Raw genomic sequence first — 23,486 nt, forward strand, 5'->3', positions numbered from 1 at the left:
GACGATAAGGAATAAAGGCATCTCCCTTAGATGGGCAATGGATATCCAAAGGCCAGGGGAAGGGAATAGGAAAATGCTACTACTTTGTCCCCTTTATGTCATGGCCCTGACGCCACTGAAATCTTTGACATGTGCCGTAAGTTGCTGATGCCTCCAAGGTAATGGGATTTTTAGACAGGAGACATGAAATGTTTCCTGGCTTGCTCTGTCAGTTCCTCTGTTTGTAAAATGCAGAGAATAATAAGTGCTACTGACCTACAGGGGTGTTAGGAGATTTAATGAGGCAGGGGCAAGAAAATACTTTTAACTTCTTGGTTTAGAAAAATAACAAATGTAAAAAGACATATCAACTATTATTAAAAGAGGCGGTGACAGGGTTTCCTTCTGATCATTTAAAATCACTGTAGACTTCCCTTGAAACTTCCTACAGAAATAAACAAAATAATGAAGCATCTTTGTTTGAAGAATTTGTCAGGAATAAAATGAGAATTTCTGGCTTACAATAGGCTTTATGTATTCATATTTTCCCTATCGCCCCTTCTCTTGAGAAGACAGTTAAGAAAAACTTTTTCCTACATAATGATTCCTTCTCTGTGACTTCTCTACTGCTCCCAACTCTCTCCTGACTCAACCCAACACTTAGTTTCTCTATAAAACAGCAACCATAGCTGTCATCTGAGGCTCCTCCAAGGCTTAAAAACTCCAATTAGTAAATATGCTTGGCCCTTGCAGGACCTAGAAGTAATGAAATGAAAGAAGCAGTGATGTGTTTACCACTGACTTTGACTGTGAAGGGTGGGAATTGCTCTCTACTTTTCTACCCTCATATCACGTCCTCCTTCCCCACATCTTTACCTCTTCTGTTTGCCCCCAGCTGGGGTTTCCAGGTGGCTGACAAGGACTATTATTGTAGCGGTCAGCAAGAAGCTGACCAGACAAGAACAGGGGGTGTTTGGCAAGTTTCTAGTATTTGGTGGAGATACTCAAGAAGGGCTCATGCAGCACTGATGTGGAAGACATAGGGTTGGCCATTCTCTCTGTGGACCATCAATGCTTATACGAAGTCCCCTTTGTGATTCCTTGCTTGTTCTTATTTTCTGGCTTTGAATGGAAAAGGTGGCCCAAAGAAAGAGGAAAGTAGATTCCAATTAACTTTGCCATTGATTTCTGGGTAGCTTTGGTGAGTCACTACCTTGCAGTAAACAAGAATAAGAATCTATAAACTTAATAAACTTGCTGAGGTTACCGGCCAGCCAAAACCTCACATAATAACCCTTGTCCTCCTCAATCTCCTTTAAGAGTTCCAATATCACAAATAAAGAAAGAAGGGGGAGAACTGATGCCTGAAAAAAGAGTAGCCTTCATTTTTCCGGGGTGTAAAAAACCCAGAAGCCCTTGACATAATGACCTAGTTAGCAGGAGCTTGGAGGCTAAGTGCTAACTTCGGTTTACTAAACTGGTAAAAAAGTCATATAACAATATGACTTTATATAACAGAGAATCTGTTTTACTCCATATTAATCATTGTGATGTGTGGGCCCCTTTAGCAAGACACCAGCACAAATGAATATGCTTGATTTGCATATCCCACAGCTTCCTCTTAGGTTACCTGCCTATAGCCTTCCCCGCTTGCTAAAGTAGCTGAGGATTGACCATAATGACTTGAACATAAACTTTCTCAAAACAAAGCTAATAGACCCTAGGAGAGGGGCCAAGTTTGCAATGGAAATATTTTAAGCAGGCCTGTGATAAATCCATTCTCTTTTTTTTTTTTAAAAAACGGAATGCCTTTCATTTGAAATACTAAGACTGGTGCCATGAACTGCATTGTCTTAATGGATATCCACAGACACAGCTCTTTAAAGTAAAGACAATCTTCAAAGGATTTTTGTTTGTTTACTTGTTTGTTCTTCAGAAACATTTAGTGGATAGAGTGGGCAGAAGAAAAATGGACTTTATAAGTTCCATTCTCCCATTACACAGAAGAAAAAATCATTCAGACATAGCTTGTTGTCTTCCATTTCTTTGGCTCCAATGACATGTAGTTGTCGTGATGATTGCAGCTCTTTTATTAAAAAATGCTCTTGAATTGATCGAGCATATGTCGCTTTAGATGATGTCCTTGTTTGTTTCTTTACGTGGCTAGACTTTCAAGCTTTCTTGGAAAGATGCATTCAATTTTTTACTATGATTTGTTTACTCCAGTTGGGTACACGATGAATGACCTGATATTTGAGTGGTTAAGTGACGGTCCAGTTCAAGTTGCTGAAGGATTGACACTGCCTCAGTTCATTTTGAAAGAAGAGAAGGAGCTCGGCTACTGCACAAAGCACTACAACACTGGTAAGTTTCCTTTGAGCTGCTAAACCCAAGTGGGCTCCATCTGCCGCTTGGAGTATATATCCCATCACCTTAATTGCCGCATATTTACCAAGAAAGTGGAGCTATGAGGCACTGTCCTGGGCTTGGGTCAAAATGCCCTCAACACATAAGATGCCTATATCCTTTCGAACAGGTCAGGGAGCCCAACAGATAATTTTTCCAAAAGAGAGAGAGAAGGAAAGAGATTTGGGGATCTTTTGCTGCTCTCTTGCTGACCATCTACTATCAAATGAGTCCGAGGAAAAGTGTATGAGACCTTGTAAATGGTGCAGGAAGTGTATGAATTCTCGCCCATTCCCAGCATCCATTCTTGACGTTAGCTCCCCGGGTCAATTTGCACTCTCTGCCTTAGTGGAAGACAGAAATAATAACACAGGTCTTTGCAAACCCAGAAATACAGCTGTTGTACTCTCCAGTCCTATAGACAGCGTGCATGAAAATCAGCTTGCGGGGAGTCAGCTGGCTCTAAAGTCACGCATTGTCTGTGGTGCTGACAGACACATGGGTCAGGGGGAGAATGTGAGGTAGTAGCAACAAGTGGGCATCTGTTGTTCCCCGGAAGATTATGCCCGCCGAGTAAAGCTGATGGCCTTTCCTATGAACGTCCTCGTCTGTGACGCCACACAGCTGATCAAGGAAAGGCAGTCGAGACATGATGGTTTGTTCAGTGACTGCTCTGGTCCATGAACACTTGTTCCAGAAGTCAACAGTGCTTCCTATGAAATAACTAAAACCGGACTCTAAGGTGTCCTTCCCGGCCAAGAAGAACCCAACCCTACCTCATAATTTGTGTGAGCTAAGCCGAATTACCTTCTGTGTTTCTAACTCCAAGCCAATTAAAGAGGAAGGAAAGGGGGAAGGGGCAGGAACATCGGTCTCTTAATAGTATGTCACAAGCTTTAATATCTTTCTATGCACGCTATTTTATAGGCAATGCAACACTGTAAACAGATTCTAGGAATATCCTACGTGTCCTCAAGCAATTACCCAGGAGGTTATGAAATTTTTACAGTGACTAGATTATATTCATGGTTTCTACAAATGTATATTTTTTCTTTTGCTATTGGTAACACAAAGATAGATACACAATTATCCAAATCCTTTAGGAGCCCCGTGTGAACTTTACTACTTAGGAAGGAATGGTTTCAACTATTTCATATTATATGTTATATATCATATGCTGTGTAGTATATGCTATACATATATGTTGTAGGTTATATGTTATAGCCTATATATTACATACTATAACCCCCACAAAACATGAATATTTTCTTTCCAATGGATAGTCTAGAAAATTCTGAAGCTCTGTCTAAATAATCAGGCTGCAACAAGCACAGATTTGAAAATTAAATATGCCACATGGTTTTGGTCCAGTGACTCTTTAGATCACTCGTTCTCACACTGTCATTTCCGTTACGGGTTGAGTTGGAAAAGAGTTGAATTGGGTGTGTAGTGTCAGCGTTTTGTGCAATCTTTCAAATCCATCGCTAATGCTCCTTTTTAATAAAAACAAAATGGGAGGCTGGAATGGGAAAGATAAATTCAAATTGGATTTTAAATCATCACTTCCTGTTTCCAGGAAAGTTTACCTGCATCGAGGTTAAGTTTCACCTGGAACGCCAGATGGGATATTACTTGATCCAGATGTATATCCCCAGTCTGTTGATAGTCATTTTGTCCTGGGTCTCTTTTTGGATAAACATGGATGCAGCCCCTGCCAGAGTTGCACTGGGCATCACGACAGTCTTAACGATGACCACCCAGAGTTCAGGCTCCAGGGCATCTCTGCCAAAGGTAAGAAATCTCCTCACTTGACAACAAGTGACCTGAGAGGTTTGTCAAAGGTCTTACGGGCTGGAGAATTCTGTGAAGACAGAAATGTTTGCTACCCTGCGGCACTGTTGGAGATGCAAATACAGTAAGAAGAGAATGGAAAGCTGAGTTTGAGAGTTAGAGCTCTGAGGACATGGGGGATCTTCATAATCAGATCAATTAGGGGAAAGGAGATTCAGGGTTGAGAGAGAAGAGGAATGAGTGGAGGCAGAAACATGTCTCAGGAATTCTAAGAAGCCCTCGAGTACGTTTGACCTCATGTTGTTTATGAGGCATGAAGCTTGCAAGAACTGGAGTAAGACTGATGCAACTTACGTTGTATTGTCAAGTAGTTACTGGGGAAGCTATTGTGATTCACGTGCTCAGTGAAGTCATTTACAGTAATAGAAGAGTGACTTAAGCTCCTGCAAATTTACAGAAAAGCCATATGCGATGAGTATGCATAAGAAATAAAGGTGCAGTATCAGGGTGCGTCAAATCAGACACACGGGTGTTTGCTATGCCTTAATTTACCTTCATGGCTAATAACACTACTATTTTGAGTGACACAGTTACCTAGAGAACGGTGGACTCACTGAAGATGGTGAAAATTCTGGCTACTGTGGCAGGTTGACAGAGAAGTGTGGAGTGGATACTGGGGACAGAAGGACATTTTGTAGCACCCTGAATAAGAAATCATAATGGCTACATAATCTCTTTTTATGTAAGAGCGGCCCTCTGCATTTGTAAATATTGCTTAAGCAAGTAATGATAAATGTTCTGCTTGTGAAATGCCCCAGCACCCCAAAATGTGCCTATGTGTACTTCCCCCTTTCACTGAGTACATTGAGCCATTAGCCTCAATTTTCCAGGAATCTGAGTTCAATTAGTATTCAGTATATACTGTCTCATACTGATTTAGCAGTCCCTCCAAAACTCAGTTCCAGAAAATAACTGAGATGTAATCCCCTATCTTGGCTGGCTTGGGCTTATGTTCAGTTGTGCTGCAACTGACATGACGAGAAATATTATATAATGCTCCACATTATCTCCTATGTTGGAAGATAAGATGACGTACAGAAGAGGCCTGTGGCTATAATGGAGTGGGGTTGAATAGTGGGAAAATAGTTATACAAATTTTTCAAGTTCCATGCCTCCAAAGATAAGCATTAGATTTTGTATGCTAATAGAGAAAGGAATAGATCTGTCTCCGATACTTTTTTACTTTCTAGAACAACAAATAGTACGAAATACCTGTGTCATATTTCTGTTGCAATACAGATGTCAAAAATGGTAACAGCTTTTTTTCCCCGCTACGTAATCACAAATCAATATTGCCTAATACAAATTCTAATCCCCTCTGTACCTCCTTCCAAACAGGTTCATTTGATTATATCCCGTTATTTATCAGCTACTGCTATCACTGTAATGCCACGACATTAAACACTAGGACACACAAATATATTTTACATTTTACTAGACAGCTAAAGTACTGGTGGCACACTGCAAGCAGATAATGTGAAAACATAAGACATTTAGCCTCCAACTACTCATTGCTGCCAAAAGAATAGTCATTTATTTTCAAAATGAGAGCTTGAGGTTTTTTACAAATTTGTTATTCATTCTTATTAGCCATTGTGATTTTACATGGTCAAAACTATTGTTAAAAAGGAGATCAATCAAGACGGTAGAATAGGAAGACATGGAAGTTACCTCCCCCCATGAACACATCAAAAATATATCTACATATGGAACAATTCTCATTGAAAACTGACTGGAAACTGGCAGAAAGACTCCTGTACAACCAAGGCTATAAGAAAGATACATATGGAATTGGGAAGGAAGGGAAGAAAAGCAATCAGGTCAGGACCTATGTCCCTGGGAGGGGACTCAGAGGAAAAGGGAGAACACATGAACAGACGCCCGCCTTGGGGAGTGAGCAGTGAGAACCACAATTGGAAGCCCCAGTCCTGGCATCCTACACAGGGAAGACAAGCCCCCTTGGCTGCTTGAAGGACCACTGGGACTAACAGGAGGGCTGGGGGGAAGCCTGGACCCCGCTCCTGAGGAACATGCATGTGCACGAGGGCTTGTGCACTGGCTTGCTCCTGGGGCAGGGCAGAGAGGGTGGTGAGAGGACTGCTCCAGTGGCTGCCAAGTTTCCCACAACTGCCTCGGTGCATGCTCCAACAAAGCTTACTCCACGTCGCAGTGTGGTATGGAATCTAGGGCTGCCACAACCAGAGAAAAAAACTTGGTTGTGGGATGCAGAGATGACCCAGTCCCAGGGCAGAGCCTGGGTAAGGCGGCAGTAGCCAGTGTTGGCACTCACTCAAACGTCATATCAGAAGCAGCCCAGAACTCCGATGATGGCCACTCCACCACAGCTTACCCTAATACACAAAGAGAGTCCACACCGGCCCCGCCTGCCCTGCAGTGCAGCTCCACAAAAGCGCAGGGATGGCAGAGACTGGGGGAAGTGATTAGCAGTGATGGACAAAGGGGACTTGGACCCGAGGCTGCATGTGAGCAGGTCGAGGGAAACAACTGCTGGCACCTGTACTGGCAGCACATCGGAGACAGCTCAGAAATCTGTCTGTGGCAAAAATGAGCCGAGACTCCACACGGGCCTCCCTTGCCTCAGCAATCCCCAGCTCTGGGGCAAAGGTCCCAGTGCTAGAAAAGGGGAAAGCAGACACTTAAAGGGAACAGAGCCAGATCAAGCCCAACCCTCAGGGCTTCTACTCCAGCAACTTGGAGGGCAGTGATGGCCACTGAGCAGAAGGGAAGTCCCACCCTACACCCGGCTACAACTCTAGCCCCTCCATCTTCAGCCTCATGTCCTACCAAGGTGATAGCTAACAGCACATCCTGAGGAAAGACGTGGCTTATGTCCACATCAAATCTGCTCTCCCACCAAAGGCGTTAGGCACATACAGTCTATAATATGAACACCCCTTCCAGACTGGAATAGATAACTGTTTCATTTAAATCCATAGAGGCAAAGAAAGTTAAGCAAACTAATAAGGCAGACGAGCTACTCTCAGCTGAAACAGCAAGAGAAAACCACTGGAAATACATAATTAAACAGAAATAAATAAAAACCAGATAAAGAATTCAAAGCATTGCTAATAAGAATGTTAATTGAATTAGGGAAAAGAATAGATGAACAGAGTGAGAATGTTAACAAGGAACAAGAAAATATTTTAAAAACCCCAATCAGAAATAATGAATTCAATAAGGAATGAATAGCAGACTAAATGACACAGAAGAACACATAAGTGATCTCGAAAATAGAGTAATGGAAACCACCCAATCAGAAAAGCAAAAAGAAAAACAAATTAAAAAAAATGACAACAGTTTATGAGATCTCTGACATAACATTAAGTGTACCAGTATTCAAATTATAGGGGCCCCAGAAGAAGAGAGAGAGAAGGGAATTGAAAATGTATTTGAGAAAATTATGGCTAAAGACTTCCCAAACCAGTGAAAAAGGAAACAAATGGCCAGGTACAGGAAGCACAGAGGGTCCCAAACAGTATAAACCCAGACAGACATATCATAATTAAAATGGTAAAGCTTAAAGATAAAGAGAACTTTAAAGGCAGCAAGATAAAAACAGAGCCATATACAAGGGAACCCCCATAAGGCTATCAGCTGATTTTTCTGCAGAAATTCTGCAGGTCAGAGGGAGTGGCATGATATATTCAAAGTGCTGAAAGGGAAAAACCTGCAACCCAGGATACTACCCAGCAAGACTGTCATTTAGAATCCAAGGAGAGGTAAAAACTTCTTGGTAAAGCAAAAACTAAAAGAGTTCATCAATACTAAACCTACCATAAAGGAAATGTTAAAGGGTCTTCTCTAAGTGGAAAAAAGTAAGAATCCATAGGAAATGGAAAATCCAAAAAGAAAAGGCAAATATATACTAAGGACTAAGGATCTACCACTTAAATAAGCCAGTACAAATATTAAAAGACAAAAAATTGTAAAAGCAACTATAACTACAATAAACAGTTAAGGGATAAACATGAAGATGTAAAATATGACATTAAAAACACAAAAGTTTCGGGAGGGGTGTAAAAAAATGTATATCTTTTATGAATGGATAAAGAAGATGTGGCACATATATACAATGGAATATTAGCCATAAAAAGAAACGAAATTGAACTATTTGTACTGAGGTGGTTGGACCTAGAGTCTGTCATACAGAGCGAAGTAAGTCAGAAAGAGTAAAACAAATACCATATGCTAACACATATATATATGGAATCTAAAAAAAAAAAAAAAAGGTCTGATGAACCTAGGGGCAGGACAGGAATAAAGATGCAGATGAACAGAATGGACTTGAGGATATGGGGAGGGGGAAGGCTAAGCTGGGACAAAGTGAGAAAGTAACACTGACATATATACACTACCAAACGTAAAATAGATAGCTAGTGGGAAGCAGTCGCATAGCACAGGGAGATCAGCTCAGTGCTTTGTGACCGCCTGGAGGGGTGGGATAGGGAGGGTGGGAGGGAGGGAGACGCAAGAGGGAGGGGATATGGGGATATATGTATACATATAGCTGGTTCACTTTGTTATACAGCAGAAAGTCACACAATACTGTAAAGCAATTATATGCCAATAAAAATGTTTTTAAAATGTAGATCTTTTAAAATGTGTTTGAACATAAATGACTATCAGTTTAAAACAAGTAGATATAGTTACAGTTCAATATATATGAACCCCATGACAACCACAAATCGAAAACCTGCAATAGATACACAAAAACTAAAAAGAAAGGCACATGAGCATACTAAAGAATATCACCAAACTACAGGGGAAGAAACAAAAAGAAGAAGAAATGAACAGAGAAAAACTATAAAAAAAACCAGAAAACAAGTAATAAAATGGCAATCAGTTCATACCTATCAATAATTACCCTAAACATGAATAGACTAAATGCTTCAATCAAAAGACATAGGGTGGGGACTTCCCTGGTGGTGAGGTGGTTAAGAATCTGCCTGCCGATGCAGGGGACACAGCTTCCAGCCCTGGTCCGGGAAGATCCCACGTGCTGCGAAGCAACTAAGCCTGTGCACCACAACTACTGAGCCTGCGCTCTAGAGCCCGCGAGCCACAACTACTGAGCCCATGTGCTGCAACAACTGAAGCCCATGCACCTACAGCCCATGCTCCGCAACAAGAGAAGCCACCACAATGAGAAGCCTGCGCACTGCAACAAAGAGCAGCCCTCAGTTGTTGCAACTAGAGAAAGCCCGCGCACAGCAATGAAGACCCAACACAGCCAAAAATAAATTAAAAAACAAATTTATAAATAAAAAAAGACATAGGGTGGCTGATTGTATTAAAAAAAAAAGACCTATCTATATGCTGCCTACGAGACTCACTTCAGAACTAAAGACACAGACTGAAAGAGAGGGAATGGGAAAGGATATTTCATGCAAATGGAAATGGCAAGAAAGCAGGGGGTAGCAATACTCATACCAGACAAAACAACTTTAAAACAAAGGCTGTAACAAAAGATAAAGAAGGGCATTATATAACGATAAAGGGATCAATACAAGAAGAAGATATTACACACATTAACATATACGCATCCAGTAAAGGAGCATCTAAACACAGAAAGGAAATATTAACAGGAATAGATGGAGAAATTGACAATAATACGATACTCGCAGGGAACTTAAATGCCCCATTTACATCAATGGACAGATCATCCAGATAGAAAATCAATAAGGCAACAGTGGTCTTAAATGACACGTTATACCAGTGGGATTTGATAGTACCTACAGGAAATTCCATCCCAAAATGGCAGAATACATATTCTTTTCAAGTGCACATGGAACGTTTTCCAGGACAGATCACAAGCTAGGCCACAAAGCAAGTCTCAGCAAATTTAAGAGGATAGAAATTATTTCAAGCATCTTTTCTGACCACAACAGTGTGAAGCTGGAAATCAGTTACAGAAAGAAAAATGAGAAAAGAACAAACACGTGGACACTAAACAACATGCTACTAAAAAACCAACGGGTCAATAAAGGAATGAAAGAGGAAATAAGAAAATACATTGAGACAAATGAAAATGGAAAGACAACTTTCCACCACAACTTTCCAAAATCTATGGAATGCAGCAAAAGCAGTTCCAAGAAGGAAGTTTATTAGCAATACAGGCCTTCCTGAAGAAACAAGAAAAATCTCAAATAAACAGCATAACCTACCACCTAAAGGAATTAGAAAAAGGACAAAAAAGCCCAAAGTCAGCAAAAGGAAGGAAATAATAAAGATCAAAGAGGAAATAAAAATAGAGACCAAAAGTAAGAAAAGAAAAGATCAATGAAAGCAAGAGCTAATTTTTTGAAAAGATAAACTTGATAAACTTTTAGCCTGGTTCACCAAGAAGAAAAGAGAAGACCCAAATAAACAACATAATAAGTGAAAGAAGAGAAATAACAACCAATGCCACATAGATACAAATCTCGTAAGAGAATACTACAAACAGTATATGCCAACAAATTGTGGACAACCTCGAAGAAATGGACAAATTTCTAGAAGCATACACCTGCCAAGACTGTATCAAGAAGAAACAATTTGAAAAGACCAATCACTAGCAATGAAATTAAATTTGTAATTAAAAAACTCCCATCAGACAAAAGTCCAGGACCAGACGGCTTCACAAGAAAATTCTACCAAACATATAAAGAGAGCTAATACCTATACTTCTTCAAATATTCCAAAAAACTGAAGTGAACACAACATTCCAAATTCAGTCTATGAAGCCACCATTACCCTGATACCAAAACCAGAAAAAGACACTACAAAGAAAGAAAATTACAGGCCAATATCACTGATGAACATAGATGCAAAACTCCTCAACAAAATGTTAGCAAACTGAAGCCAACAATATACAAAAAGGTTCATACACCATGATCAACAGGGATTTATTGCAGGGACTCAAGGATAGTTCAATATTTGCAAATTAACCAATGTGATACATCACATTAGCAAAAAGAAGGATAAAAATCACATAATCATCTCAATAGACCCCCCAAAAAACAGCATTTGACAAAATTCAACATCCATTCATGATAAAAACTCTCATCAAAGTGGACATAAAGGGAACATATCTCAATATAATAAAGACCATTTAGGACAAACCCATAGCTCGAGAGGGGGAAGATGGCGGAAGAGTAAGACGTGGAGATCAACTTCCTCCCCACAGATACATCAGAAATAGATCTACACGTGGAACAACTCCTACAGCACACCTACTGAATGCTGGCAGAAGACCTCAGACCTTCCAAAAGGCAAGAAACTCCCCACGTACCTGGGTAGGGCAAAAGAAAAAGAAAAACAGAGACAAAACAATAGGGACGGGACCTGCACCAGTGGGACGGAGCCATGAAGGAGGAAAGGTTCCCACACACTAGGAAGCCCCTTCGCGGGTGGAGACTGCGGGTGGCGGAGGGGGGGAGCTTCAGAGCCGAGGAGGAGAGCGCAGCAACAGGGGTGCGGGGGGCAAAGTGGCGAGATTCCCGCACACAGGATCGGTGCCAACCGGCACTCACCAGCCCAAGAGCTTGTACCTGCCGGGGCAGGCGGGGCTGGGACCTGAGGCTCGGGCTTCGGTCGGAGCGCAGGGAGAGGACTGCGGTTGGCGGCGTGAACACAGCCTGCAGGGGGTTAGCGCGCCACGGCTGGCCGGGAGGGAGTCCGGGAAAAGTCTGGACCTGCCGAAGAGGCAAGAGACTTTTTCTTCCCTCTTTGTTTCCTGGTGCGCGAGGAGAGGGGATTAAGAGCGCTGCTTAAAGGAGCTCCAGAGACGGGCGTGAGCCGCGGCTAAAAGCGCGGACCCCAGAGACGGGCAGGAGACGCTAAGGCCGCCGTTGCCGCCACCAAGAAGCCTGTGTGAGAGCACAGGTCACTCTCCACACCTCCCCTCCCGGGAGCCTGTGCAGCCCGCCACTGCCAGGGTCCCAGGATCCAGGGACAACTTCCCCAGGAGAACGCACGTCACGCCTCAGGCTGCTGCAACGTCATGCCGGCCTCTGCCGCCGCATGATCGCCCCACAATCTGTACCCCTCCCTCTCCCAAGCCTGAGTGAGCCAGAGCCCCCAAATCAGCCGCTCCTCTAACCCCGTCCTATCTGAGCGAAGAACAGACGCCCTCTGGCGACCTACAGGCAGAGGCAGGGTCAAATTCGAAGCTGAACCCCGGGAGCTGTGAGAACAAAGAAGAGAAAGGGAAATCTCTCCCAGCAGCCTCAGGAGCAGAGGATTACATCTCCACAATCAACTTGATGTACCTGCATCTGTGGAATACATGAATAGACAACGAATCATCCCAAATTGAGGAGGTGGACTTTGAGAGCAAGATTTATTATTTTTTCTGCTTTTCCTCTTTTTCTGAGTGTGTATGTGTATGCTTCTGTGTGAGATTTGTCTGTATAGCTTTGCTTTCACCATTTGTCCTGGGATTCTATCCATCCGGTTTTTTTCTTTTACTTTTTAAAGCAATTTTTTCTTAATAATTATTTTTTTATTTTAATAACTTTATTTTACCTTACTTTATTTTATTTTATCCTCTTTCTTTCTACTTTTTCTCGCTTTTATTCTGAGCTGTGTGGATGAAAGGCTCTTGGTGCTGCAGCCAGGAGTCAGTGCTGTGCCTCTGAGGTGGGAGAGCCAACTTCAGGACACTGGTCCACAAGAGACCTCCCAGCTCCACAGAATATCAAACGGCGAAAATCTCCCAGAGATCTCCATCTCAACACCAGCACCCAGCTTCACTCAACGACCAGCAAGCTACAGTGCTGGACATCCTATGCCAAACAACTAGCAAGACAGGAACACAACCCCACCCATTAGCAGAGAGGCTGCCTAAAATCATAATAAGTCCAAAGACACCCCAAAACATACCACCGGACGTGGACCTGCCCACCAGAAAGACAAGATCCAGCCTCATCCACCAGAACACAGGCACTAGTACCCTCCACCAGGAAACCTACACAACCCACTGAACCAACTTTAGCCACTGGGGACAGACACCAAAAACAACGGGAACTACGAACCTGCAGCCTGCAAAAAGGAGACCCCAAACACAGTATGATAAGCAAAATGAGAAGACAGAAGAACACACAGCAGATGAAGGAGCAAGATAAAAACCTGCCAGACCTAACAAATGAAGAGGAAATAGGCAGTCTACCTGAAAAAGAATTCAGAATAATGATAGTAAAGATGATGCAAAATCTTGGAAATAGAATAGAGAAAATGCAAGAAACATTTAAAAAGGACCTAGAAGAACTAAAGAGGAAACAAGCAACGATGAACAACACAATAAATGAAATTAAAAATACTCTAGGTGGCCTCAATAGCAGAATAACTGAGGCAGAAGAATGGATAAGTGACTTGGAAGATAAAATAGTGGAAATAACTACTGCAGAGCAGAACAAAGAAAAAAGAATGAAAAAAACTGAGGACAGTCTCAGAGACCTCTGGGACAACATTAAACGCACCAACACTCAAATTATAGGGGTTCCAGAAGAAGAAGAGAAAAAGAAAGGGACTGAGAAAATATTTGAAGAGATTATAGTTGAAAACCTCCCTAATATGGGAAAGGAAATAGTTAATCAAGTCCAGGAAGCACAGAGAGTCCCATACAGGATAAATTCAAGGAGAAATACGCTAAGACACATATTAATCAAACTATCAAAAATTAAATACAAAGAAAACATATTAAAAGCAGCAAGGGAAAAACAACAAATAACACACAAGGGAATCCCCTAAAGTTAACAGCTGATCTTTCAGCAGAAAATCTGCGAGCCAGAAGGGAGTGGCAGGACATATTTAAAGTGATGAAGGAGAAAAACCTACAACCAAGATTACTCTACCCAGCAAGGATCTCATTCAGATTTGATGGAGAAATTAAAACCTTTACAGACAAGCAAAAGCTGAGAGAGTTCAGCACCACCAAACCAGCTTTACAACAAATGATAAAGGACCTTCTCTAGGCAAGAAACACAAGAGAAGGGAAAGACCTACAATAACAAACCCAAAACAATTAAGAAAATGGGAATAGGAACATACATATAGATAATTACCTTAAATGTAAATGGATTAAATGCTCCCACCAAAAGACACAGACTGGCTGAATGGATACGAAAAGAAGACCCATATATGGTGTCTACAACAGACCCACTTCAGACCTAGACACACATACAGACTGAAATGGAGGGGATGGAAAAAGATATTCCCTGCAAATGGAAATCAAAAGAAAGCTGGAGTAGCAATTCTCATATCAGAAAAAATAGACTTTAAAATATAGACTATTACAAGAGACAAAGAAGGACACTACATAATCATCAAGGGATCGATCCAAGAAGAAGATATAACAATTGTAAATATTTATGCACCCAACATAGGAGCACCTCAATACATAAGGCAAATACTAACAGCCATAAAACGGGAAATCGACAGTAACACAATCATAGTAGGGGACTTTAACACCCCACTTTCACCAATGGACAGATCATCCAAAATGAAAATAAATAAGGAAACACAAGCTTTAAATGATACATTAAACAAGATGGACTTAAGTGATATTTATAGGACATTCCATCCAAAAACAACAGAATACACATTTTTCTCCAGTGCTCATGGAACATTCTCCAGGATATATCATATCTTGGGTCACAAATCACGCCTTGGTAAATTTACGAAAACTGAAATTGTATCGAGTATCTTTTCCGACCACAAGGCTATGAGACTAGATATCAATTACAGGAAAAGATCTGTAAAAATACAAACACATGGAGGCTAAACAATACACTACTTAATAGCGAAGTGATCACTGAAGAAATCAAAGAGGACATCAAAAAATACCTAGAAACAAATGACAATGAAAACAGGACAACCCAAAACCTATGGGATGCAGCAAAAGCAGTTCTAAGAGGGAAGTTTATAACAATACAATCGCACCTTAAGAAACAGGAAACATCTCAAATAAACAACCTAAGCTTGCACCTAGAGCAATTAGCGAAAGAAGAACAAAAAAACCCCAAAGTTAGCAGAAGGAAATAAATCATAAAGATCAGATCAGAAATAAATGAAAAAGAAATGAAGGAAACGATAGCAAAGATCAATAAAACTAAAAGCTGGTTCTTTGAGAAGATAAACAAAATAGATAAACCATTAGTCAGACTCATCAAGAAAGAAAGGGAGAAGACTCAAATCAATAGAAATAGAAATGAAAAAGGAGAAGTAGCAAGTGACACTGCAGAAATACAAAGGATCACGAGAGATTACTCCAAGCAACTATATGCCAATAAAATGGACAACCTGGAAGAAATGGACAAATTCTTAGAAATGCACAACCTGCCAAGACTGAATCAGGAAGAAACAGAAAATATGAACAGACAAATCACAAGCACTGAAATTGAAACTGATTAAAAATCTTCCAACAAACAAAAGCCCAGGACCAGATGGCTTCACAGGCGAATTCTATCAAACATTTAGAGAAGAGCTAACACCTGTCCTTCTCAAACACTTCCAAAATATAGCAGAGGGAGGAACACTCCCAAACTCATTCTACGAGGCCACCATCACCCTGATTCCAAAACCAGACAAGGATGTCACAAAGAAAGAAAACTACAGGCCAATATCACTGATGAACATAGATGCAAAAAACCTCAACAAAATACTAGCAAACAGGATCCAACAACACATTAAAACGATCATACACCATGATCAAGTACGGTTTATTCCAGGCATGCAAGGATTCTTCAATATACGCAAATCAATCAATGTGATACACCATATAAACAAACTGAAGGAGAAAAACCAATGGTCATCTCAATAGATGCAGAGAAGTCTTTCGACAAAATTCAACACCCATTTATGATAAAAACCCTCCGGAAAGTAGGCACAGAGGGAACTTTCCTCAACATAATAAAGCCATATATGACAATCCCATAGACAACGTCGTCCTCAGTGGTGAAAAACTGAAAGCATTTCCACTAAGATCAGGAACACGACAAGGTTGCCCACTCTCACCACTCTCATTCAACATAGTTTTGGAAGTTTTAGCTACAGCAATCAGAGAAGAAAAAGAAATAAAAAGAATCCAAATCGGAAAACAAGAAGTAAAGCTGTCACTGTTTGCAGATGACATGATACTACACATAGAGAATCCTAAAGATGCTACCAGAGCTAATCAATGTATTTGGTAAAGTAGCAGGATACAAAATTAATGCACAGAAATCTCCGGCATTCCTATACATTAATGATGAAAAATCTGAAAGTGAAATCAAGAAAACAGTCCCATTTACCATTGCAACAAAAAGAATAAAATATCTAGGAATAAACCTACCTAAGGAGACAAAAGACCTGTATGCAGAACATTATAAGACACTGATGAAAGAAATTAAAGATGATACAAATAGATGGAGAGATATACCACGTTCTTGGATTGGATTGGAAGAATCAACATTGTGAAAATGACTCTACTACCCAAAGCAATCTACAGATTCAATGCAATCCCTATCAAACTACCACTGGCATTGTTCACAGAACTAGAACAAAAATTTTCACAATTTGTATGGAAACACAAAAGACCCCAAAAGCAATCTTGAGAACGAAAAACGGAGCTGGAGGAATCAGGCTCCCTGACTTCAGACTATACTACAAAGCTACAGTAATCAAAACAGTATGGTACTGGCACAAAAACAGAAAGATAGATCAATGGAACAGGATCGAAAGCCCAGAGATAAACCCACGCACATATGGTCACCTTATGTTTGATAAAGGAGGCAGGAATGTACAGTGGAAAAGGGACAGCCTCTTCAATAAGTGGTGCTGGGAAAACTGGATAGATACATGTAAAAGTGTGATCACTAGATTAGATCACTCCCTAACACCATGCACAAAAATAAGCTCAAAATGGATTAAAGACCTAAATGTAAGGCCAGAAACTGTCAAAGTCATAGAGGAAAACAAAGGCAGAACACTCTGACATAAATCACAGCAAGATGCTTTTTGACCCACCTCCCAGAAAATTGAAAATAAAAACAAAAATAAACAAATGGGACCTAATGAAACTTCAAAGCTTTTGCACAGCAAAGGAAACCATAAACAAGACCAAAAGACAACCCTCAGAATGGGAGAAAATGTTTGCAAATGAAGCAAGTGACAAAGGATTAATCTCCAAAATATACAAGCAGCTCATGCAGCTCAATAACAAAAAAACAAACAACCCAATCCAAAAATGGGCAGGAGACCTAAAGAGACATTTCTCCAAAGAAGATATACAGACTGCCAACAAACACATGAAAGAATGCTCAACATCATTAATCATCAGAGAAATGCAAATCAAAACTACAATGAGATATCATCTCAGACCAGTCAGAATGGCCATCATCCAAAAATCTAGAAACAATAAATGCTGGAGAGGGTGTGGAGAAAAGGGAACACTCTTGCACTGCTGTCGGGAATGTGAACTGGTACAGCCACTATGGAGAACAGTATGGAGGTTCCTTAAACAACTGCAAATAGAACTACCATACAACCCAGCAATCCCACTACTGGGCATATACCCTGAGAAAACCATAATTCAAAAAGAGTCATGTACCAAAATGTTCATTGCAGCTCTATTTACAATAGCCAATAGGTGGAAAGAACCTAAGTGTCCATCATCGGATGAATGGATAAAGAAGATGTGGCATATATATATACAATGGAATATTACTCAGCCATAAAAAGAAACGAAATTGAGCTATTTGTAATGAGGTGGATAAACCTAGAGTCTGTCATACAGAGTGAAGTACGTCAGAAAGAGAAAGACAAATACTGTATGCTAACACATATATATGGAATTTAAGAAAAAGAAATTTCATGAAGAACCTAGGGGTAAGACAGGAATAAAGACACAGACCTACTAGAGAATGGACTTGAGGATATGGGGAGGGGGAAGGGTAAGCTGTGAGAACGCGAGAGAGTGGCATGGACATATATACACTACCAAACGTAAAACAGATAGCTCATGGGAAGCAGCCGCGTAGCACAGGGAGATCAGCACGGTGCTTTGTGACCACCTAGAGGAGTGGGATAGGGAGGGTGGGAGGGAGGGAGACGCAAGAGGGAAGAGATATGGGAACATATGTATACGTATAACTGATTCACTTTGTTATAAAGCAGAAACTAACACACCATTGTAAAGCAATTATACTCCAATAAAGATGCAAAAAAAACCCCCCATAGCTAACAACATACTCAACAGTGAAAAGCTGAAGGTCTTTCTTCTAAAATCAGGAACAAGACAAGGATGCCCACTCTTGCCACTTTTTAAAACAAATTTGTTTTTTATTTATTTATTTATTTTGGCTGCATTGGGTCTTTGTTGCTGCGCACGGTCTTTCTCTAGTTGTGATGAGTTGGGGCTACTCATCATTGTGGTGCGCAGGCTTCTCATTGTGGTCGCTTCTCTGTTTGCCAGGCACAGGCTCTAGGCATGTGGGCGTCAGTAGTTGAGGCATGTGGGCGCAGTAGGTGTGGCTCCCAGGCTCTAGAGCACAGGCTCAGTAGTTGTGGCGCACAGGCTTAGTTGCTCCATGGCATGTGGGATCTTCCCAGACCAGGGCTGGAAGCTGTGTCTCCTGCATTCACAGACAGATTCTTAAGCACTGCACCACCAGGCAAGTCCCTGTCGCCACTTTTTTAAACATGGTATTGGAAGTCCTAGCAACAGCAAACAGACAAAAAATAAAAAACAGAAGAATGAAGGAAGGAAGGAAGGGAGAGAGGGAGGGAGGGAGGGAGGGAGGGAGGGAGGAAGGGAGGAAGGAAGGAAGGAAGGAAGGAAGGAAGGAAGGAAGAACGAACAAGCATCCAAATTGGAAGGGAAGAAATAAAACTATCTCTATTTGCAGATAACATGGTACTTTATAGAGAAAATCCTAAGGTCTCCAACAAAAAACTACTAGAACTAATAAATGAATTCAGAAAAGTTGTAGAATACAAGGTTAATATAGAGAAATCTGTTGCTTTTCTACACACTAATAATGAACTATCAGAAAGAGAATGAAAAAAATCCTGTTTAAATCACATCAAAAAGAATAAAATACCTAGAAATAAAACTTAACAGAGGAGGTAAAAGACCTACACTATGAAAACTATGAAACACTGATGAAGGAAACTGAGGAGGATACAAAGAAATGGAAAGATATCCCATGCTCTTGGATTGGAAGAATTAATATTGCTAAAATGGCAATACTACCCAAAGCAATCTACAGATTTAATACAATCCCTATCAAAATACCCATGATAGTTTTCACAGAAATAGAACTAGTAATCCTAAAATTTATATGGAACCACAAAAGACACCAAATTGTGAAAGCAATCTTGTGAATAAAAACAAAGCTGTGAAATCACCCTCCTTGACTTCAGATAATACAACAAAGCTACAGTAACCAAAACAGCATGGCACTGGCACAGAAACAGACACATATATCAATGGAACAGATTATACAGCCCATAAATAAACCCATACACCTATGGTCAATTATGACAAAGTAGGCAAGAACATACAGTGGAGAAAAGACAGTCTCTTCTATAAGTGGTGGTGGGAAAGCTGGACAGCTACATGTAAAAGAATGAGATTAGAACATTTCACCACATCATATATAAAAATAAACTCGAAATGGATTAAAGTCCTAAATGTAAGACCTGAAACCATAAAACTCCTAGAAGAGAACATAGGCAGAACACGCTTTTGCAAAGGGTACCAATATTTTTTTGGATCTGTCTCCTAAGGCAAAAGAAGTGAAAGCAAAAATATACAAATGGAACCTAATTAAACTTAAAAGCTTTTGCACAGCAAAAGAAACCATCAACAAAACGAAAAGACAACTTACCGAATAGGAGAAAATATTTGCAAGTGATATGATCGCCAAAGGGTTAATATCCAAAATAAATAAATAGCTCATACAACTCAATATCAAAAGCAAACAACCGAAACAAAAAGTAGGGTAAAGACCTAAACAGACATTTTTCTAAAGAGGAAATGCAGATGGCCACCAGGCACATGAAAAGTTTCTCAACATCACTAATTATCAGGGAAATGCAAATCAAAACCAAAATCACCTCACACCTGTCAGAATGGCTATCATCAAAAAGTCTACAAATAACAAATGTTGGTTGGTGAGGATGTGGGGAAAAGGGATTCACTGTACATTGTTGGTGGGAATGTAAATTTGTGCAGCCACTAGGAAAAACAATATAGAGATTCCTCAAAAAACTAAAGTAGAACTACCATATGATCCAGCAATTCCACTTCTGGGTACAGATCCAGAAAAAATCAAAAACACTAATTCAAAAAGATACATGCACCACAATGTTCATAGCAGCACTATTTACAATAGGCAGGATATGGAAGCAACCCAAGTGTCCGTCAATAGACAAATGGATAAAGAAGATGTGGTATAAATATACAATGAAATATTACTCACCATATGAAAGAATGAAATTCTGCCATCTGCAGCAATGTGGCTGGAGCTAGAGAATATTATGCTTCATGAAATAAGTCATACAGAGAAAGACAAATACTGTATGATATCACTTAAATGTGGAATCTTAAAAGTAAAATGAATGTATACAGAAAAACAGAAACGATCTAACAGATATAGAGAACAAACTAGTGGTTATCAGTGGGGAGAGGGAAGCAGGTGGGGGAAGACAGAGGTATGGGATTAAGAGATACAAACTACTATGTATAAAATAGATAAGCAACAAGGATATACTGTACCTCACAGGGAATTCTGGCCATAATTTTGTAATAAGTTTTAATGGAGTATAATCTATAAAAATATTGAATCACTATGCTGGACACCTGAAACTAATATAATATTGTAAATCAACTATACTTCATTTTTTAAAAAACTACTGCTAAATAAATGGTCACTGATTAGTGACCTTTGTATGAGAGGCAGTCAGAAACTCAGATAAACCAAAAGAGGGTATAATACAAAATCATTTTATATTCAGCTCTGAACTCATCATGGTTACCCTTTTGCCATCACAGGTTTACCTTCCTACGTGTTTTTCTTAGGCTATTATTAAACACGGTTGGCTCTCAACTGACTGTGGGGAGTTGTGATTCATACGGATGACAGTAAGAAAGGAAAATGGGATACAAAATGAGTCACGGAAAACAAATAATTACTTACACACATACACACGCATTCTAATGTATAAACATGGCCCTCCCTGACAAGGTGCTTCACTGCACTGATTGTACAGTTGCTCCAGGGCCTAGGGCAACACCCTTTACAGAGTAGGCATGCACACTGCACCTCCTAATCTATAACAAGCAAGACATGCTTCTTTATATATACGATAGAAAACACAGAAAGTATCGTTAACGTTAACCAGCCAGTATACAACCGTCGAGTGTTTTTGCCACGCGCGTTTGTAGGCAAACCCCCACACATGCACACACAGGAAACTTAGATCTAACTTTTATACATTTCTATACTATGTCCTATTTCACATGGCATTAAAAATCTATCACGACTATAATTTGCAGTAACTTAATAGCCTATTTGATGTAGACTAAATAAATCAGCATTTATTTTACCGTCTTGGATATTTCAGATTTTTTTTGCATTTGTGAGTACGATCATTATAAATATATCTGTATATGAGTGTTGTATCTTTGTCTTAGATGACAAATGCTTATATTTTCTTAAATATTATTTTGCAGTGGAGAAAAAGAAGGAACTGAGTATGAGTAGAGTAAATGAGAGATGATCTACGGGAAGAGGCTAAATGGGATGTATGCTCCATTCAGGGAGAAACTTTGTCTTATCATGTTAACTTCAGCACCTAGAACAGTGTGTGACTTAGACTCGTTGATCAATAAATCCTCACCAGATGGATAAATAAATTAATGAACAAGCATGTTCCCTCATGTGAAACCACGTAGAAGATACAGAGTAGGCTTGAAGCAGAATCTATGGGTAAAGGTTTTCCAGAAAAATATTAGGGCTCTAATGTATGGAATAATATCATAATACTGTGACATATACTATAGAAGAAAGGAATTTCTCTAAAAGCGTATGTCTTCCTTTTCAGAAGTTCTCAAGTAGACTTTGGGAAGTTAAGAATATATCCACGATGGTATCTTAATATTTTGAAACACAGACAGGCCTGTACCTAAATCTTAGAGCCTTCACTTCACTCAACCTCTCTAAACCTGTTTCCTCATTTTTGAAATGAACATATTATTTTCTACCCCTTTCATAAATTAAATGAGGATAAAATAGGGCATTCTCTGCATACATTGTTGAGCTCAGTTTTTCTTTTACAGGGTAGGCAGTCAATTCCTTCTGGTATTTGCTCATTTTTCCCTGTCCATAATGTAATAGAAAAGACTGCTCCATGGGATGGGAGGTTGTATTAGAAGACTCATACAGGGCCTTACGAAGAGAAGACACCATGTTCTTTGGATGGCCCGTTATTTGCTTATAGTCATGCTGCCAATGTGATGAGCCAAAGTTTATCATATGTGTGCGTGTACATGCATGTGTGTATTTTTCATAGGTAGGCAGTTTATTGAATGGGTTAAGCTCTAGAGGGTCTGAATAAGCAATGGCTGTTTTGCTCCAATCACTGCGATTAAACAGTTGGTTCTGTTTACCCTGTCCCTGGGGGACTTCAGGAAGATTCCATAGATTCTCAGTCACTACATATTATGTCATTAGACCCAGAATGAACAAATGTGTGTTTTACCATTTAATAGACACCTAAAATATTGGTGATAGATAGTCCACTATCAGATTTTTAAAAAGTCATCTAGCCTGAAGCAAAACTTCAGTCTCACACCCAACTTCATATTCTTTCCATCCCTTGCCCCCAGCTCAGGCCTGCCCTTTGGCTTGAAGATATGCAGTGAGGCAGGCACACTGCCTGTTCCTTCACAGTTCCTCCCCTTGCTTTTCCAATTCTCCTCCCTGCTCCTGTTGCTGAGTTCACCAGGCTGAGGGTAAAAGGGTGGATGGAAGAAAGTTGTATGTGACTCGCACTGTTGTATTCTAACTCTCGCCTTCTCTAATGGCAAGCCTCCAAATGCCAGCTTTCTTGTGAATTGAACTTGATTTCTCCGGAGATTTCTGGGGGTCCCACATACCACGCCATCCCTGGATGAATAATGCACTCTGGCTGATGTCTTACAGTCTCCTCTTAGCTATCGTCTCCTAGCAGCATATTCCACACAGTTTCTTACTTGCAGGGCCTCC

At 40.3% G+C, this 23,486-nt stretch overlaps 1 protein-coding gene across 3 annotated transcripts in view; it reads left to right on the forward strand.

Moving 5' to 3' along the window:
* Nucleotides 1-23,486, forward strand: part of GLRA2 (glycine receptor alpha 2) — a 195,633-nt gene that overhangs the window by 69,175 nt on the left and 102,972 nt on the right. For all 3 annotated transcript variants that reach the window (XM_032620076.1, XM_032620077.1, XM_032620078.1), the window contains exons 6-7: nt 2,206-2,343; nt 3,962-4,176. In XM_032620076.1, the coding sequence (XP_032475967.1) occupies nt 2,206-2,343; nt 3,962-4,176 (353 nt within the window). The remainder of the gene's footprint in view (nt 1-2,205; nt 2,344-3,961; nt 4,177-23,486) is intronic.

The sequence above is a fragment of the Phocoena sinus genome, chromosome X, assembly GCF_008692025.1.
Source record: "Phocoena sinus isolate mPhoSin1 chromosome X, mPhoSin1.pri, whole genome shotgun sequence".
Taxonomy (NCBI): domain Eukaryota; kingdom Metazoa; phylum Chordata; class Mammalia; order Artiodactyla; family Phocoenidae; genus Phocoena; species Phocoena sinus.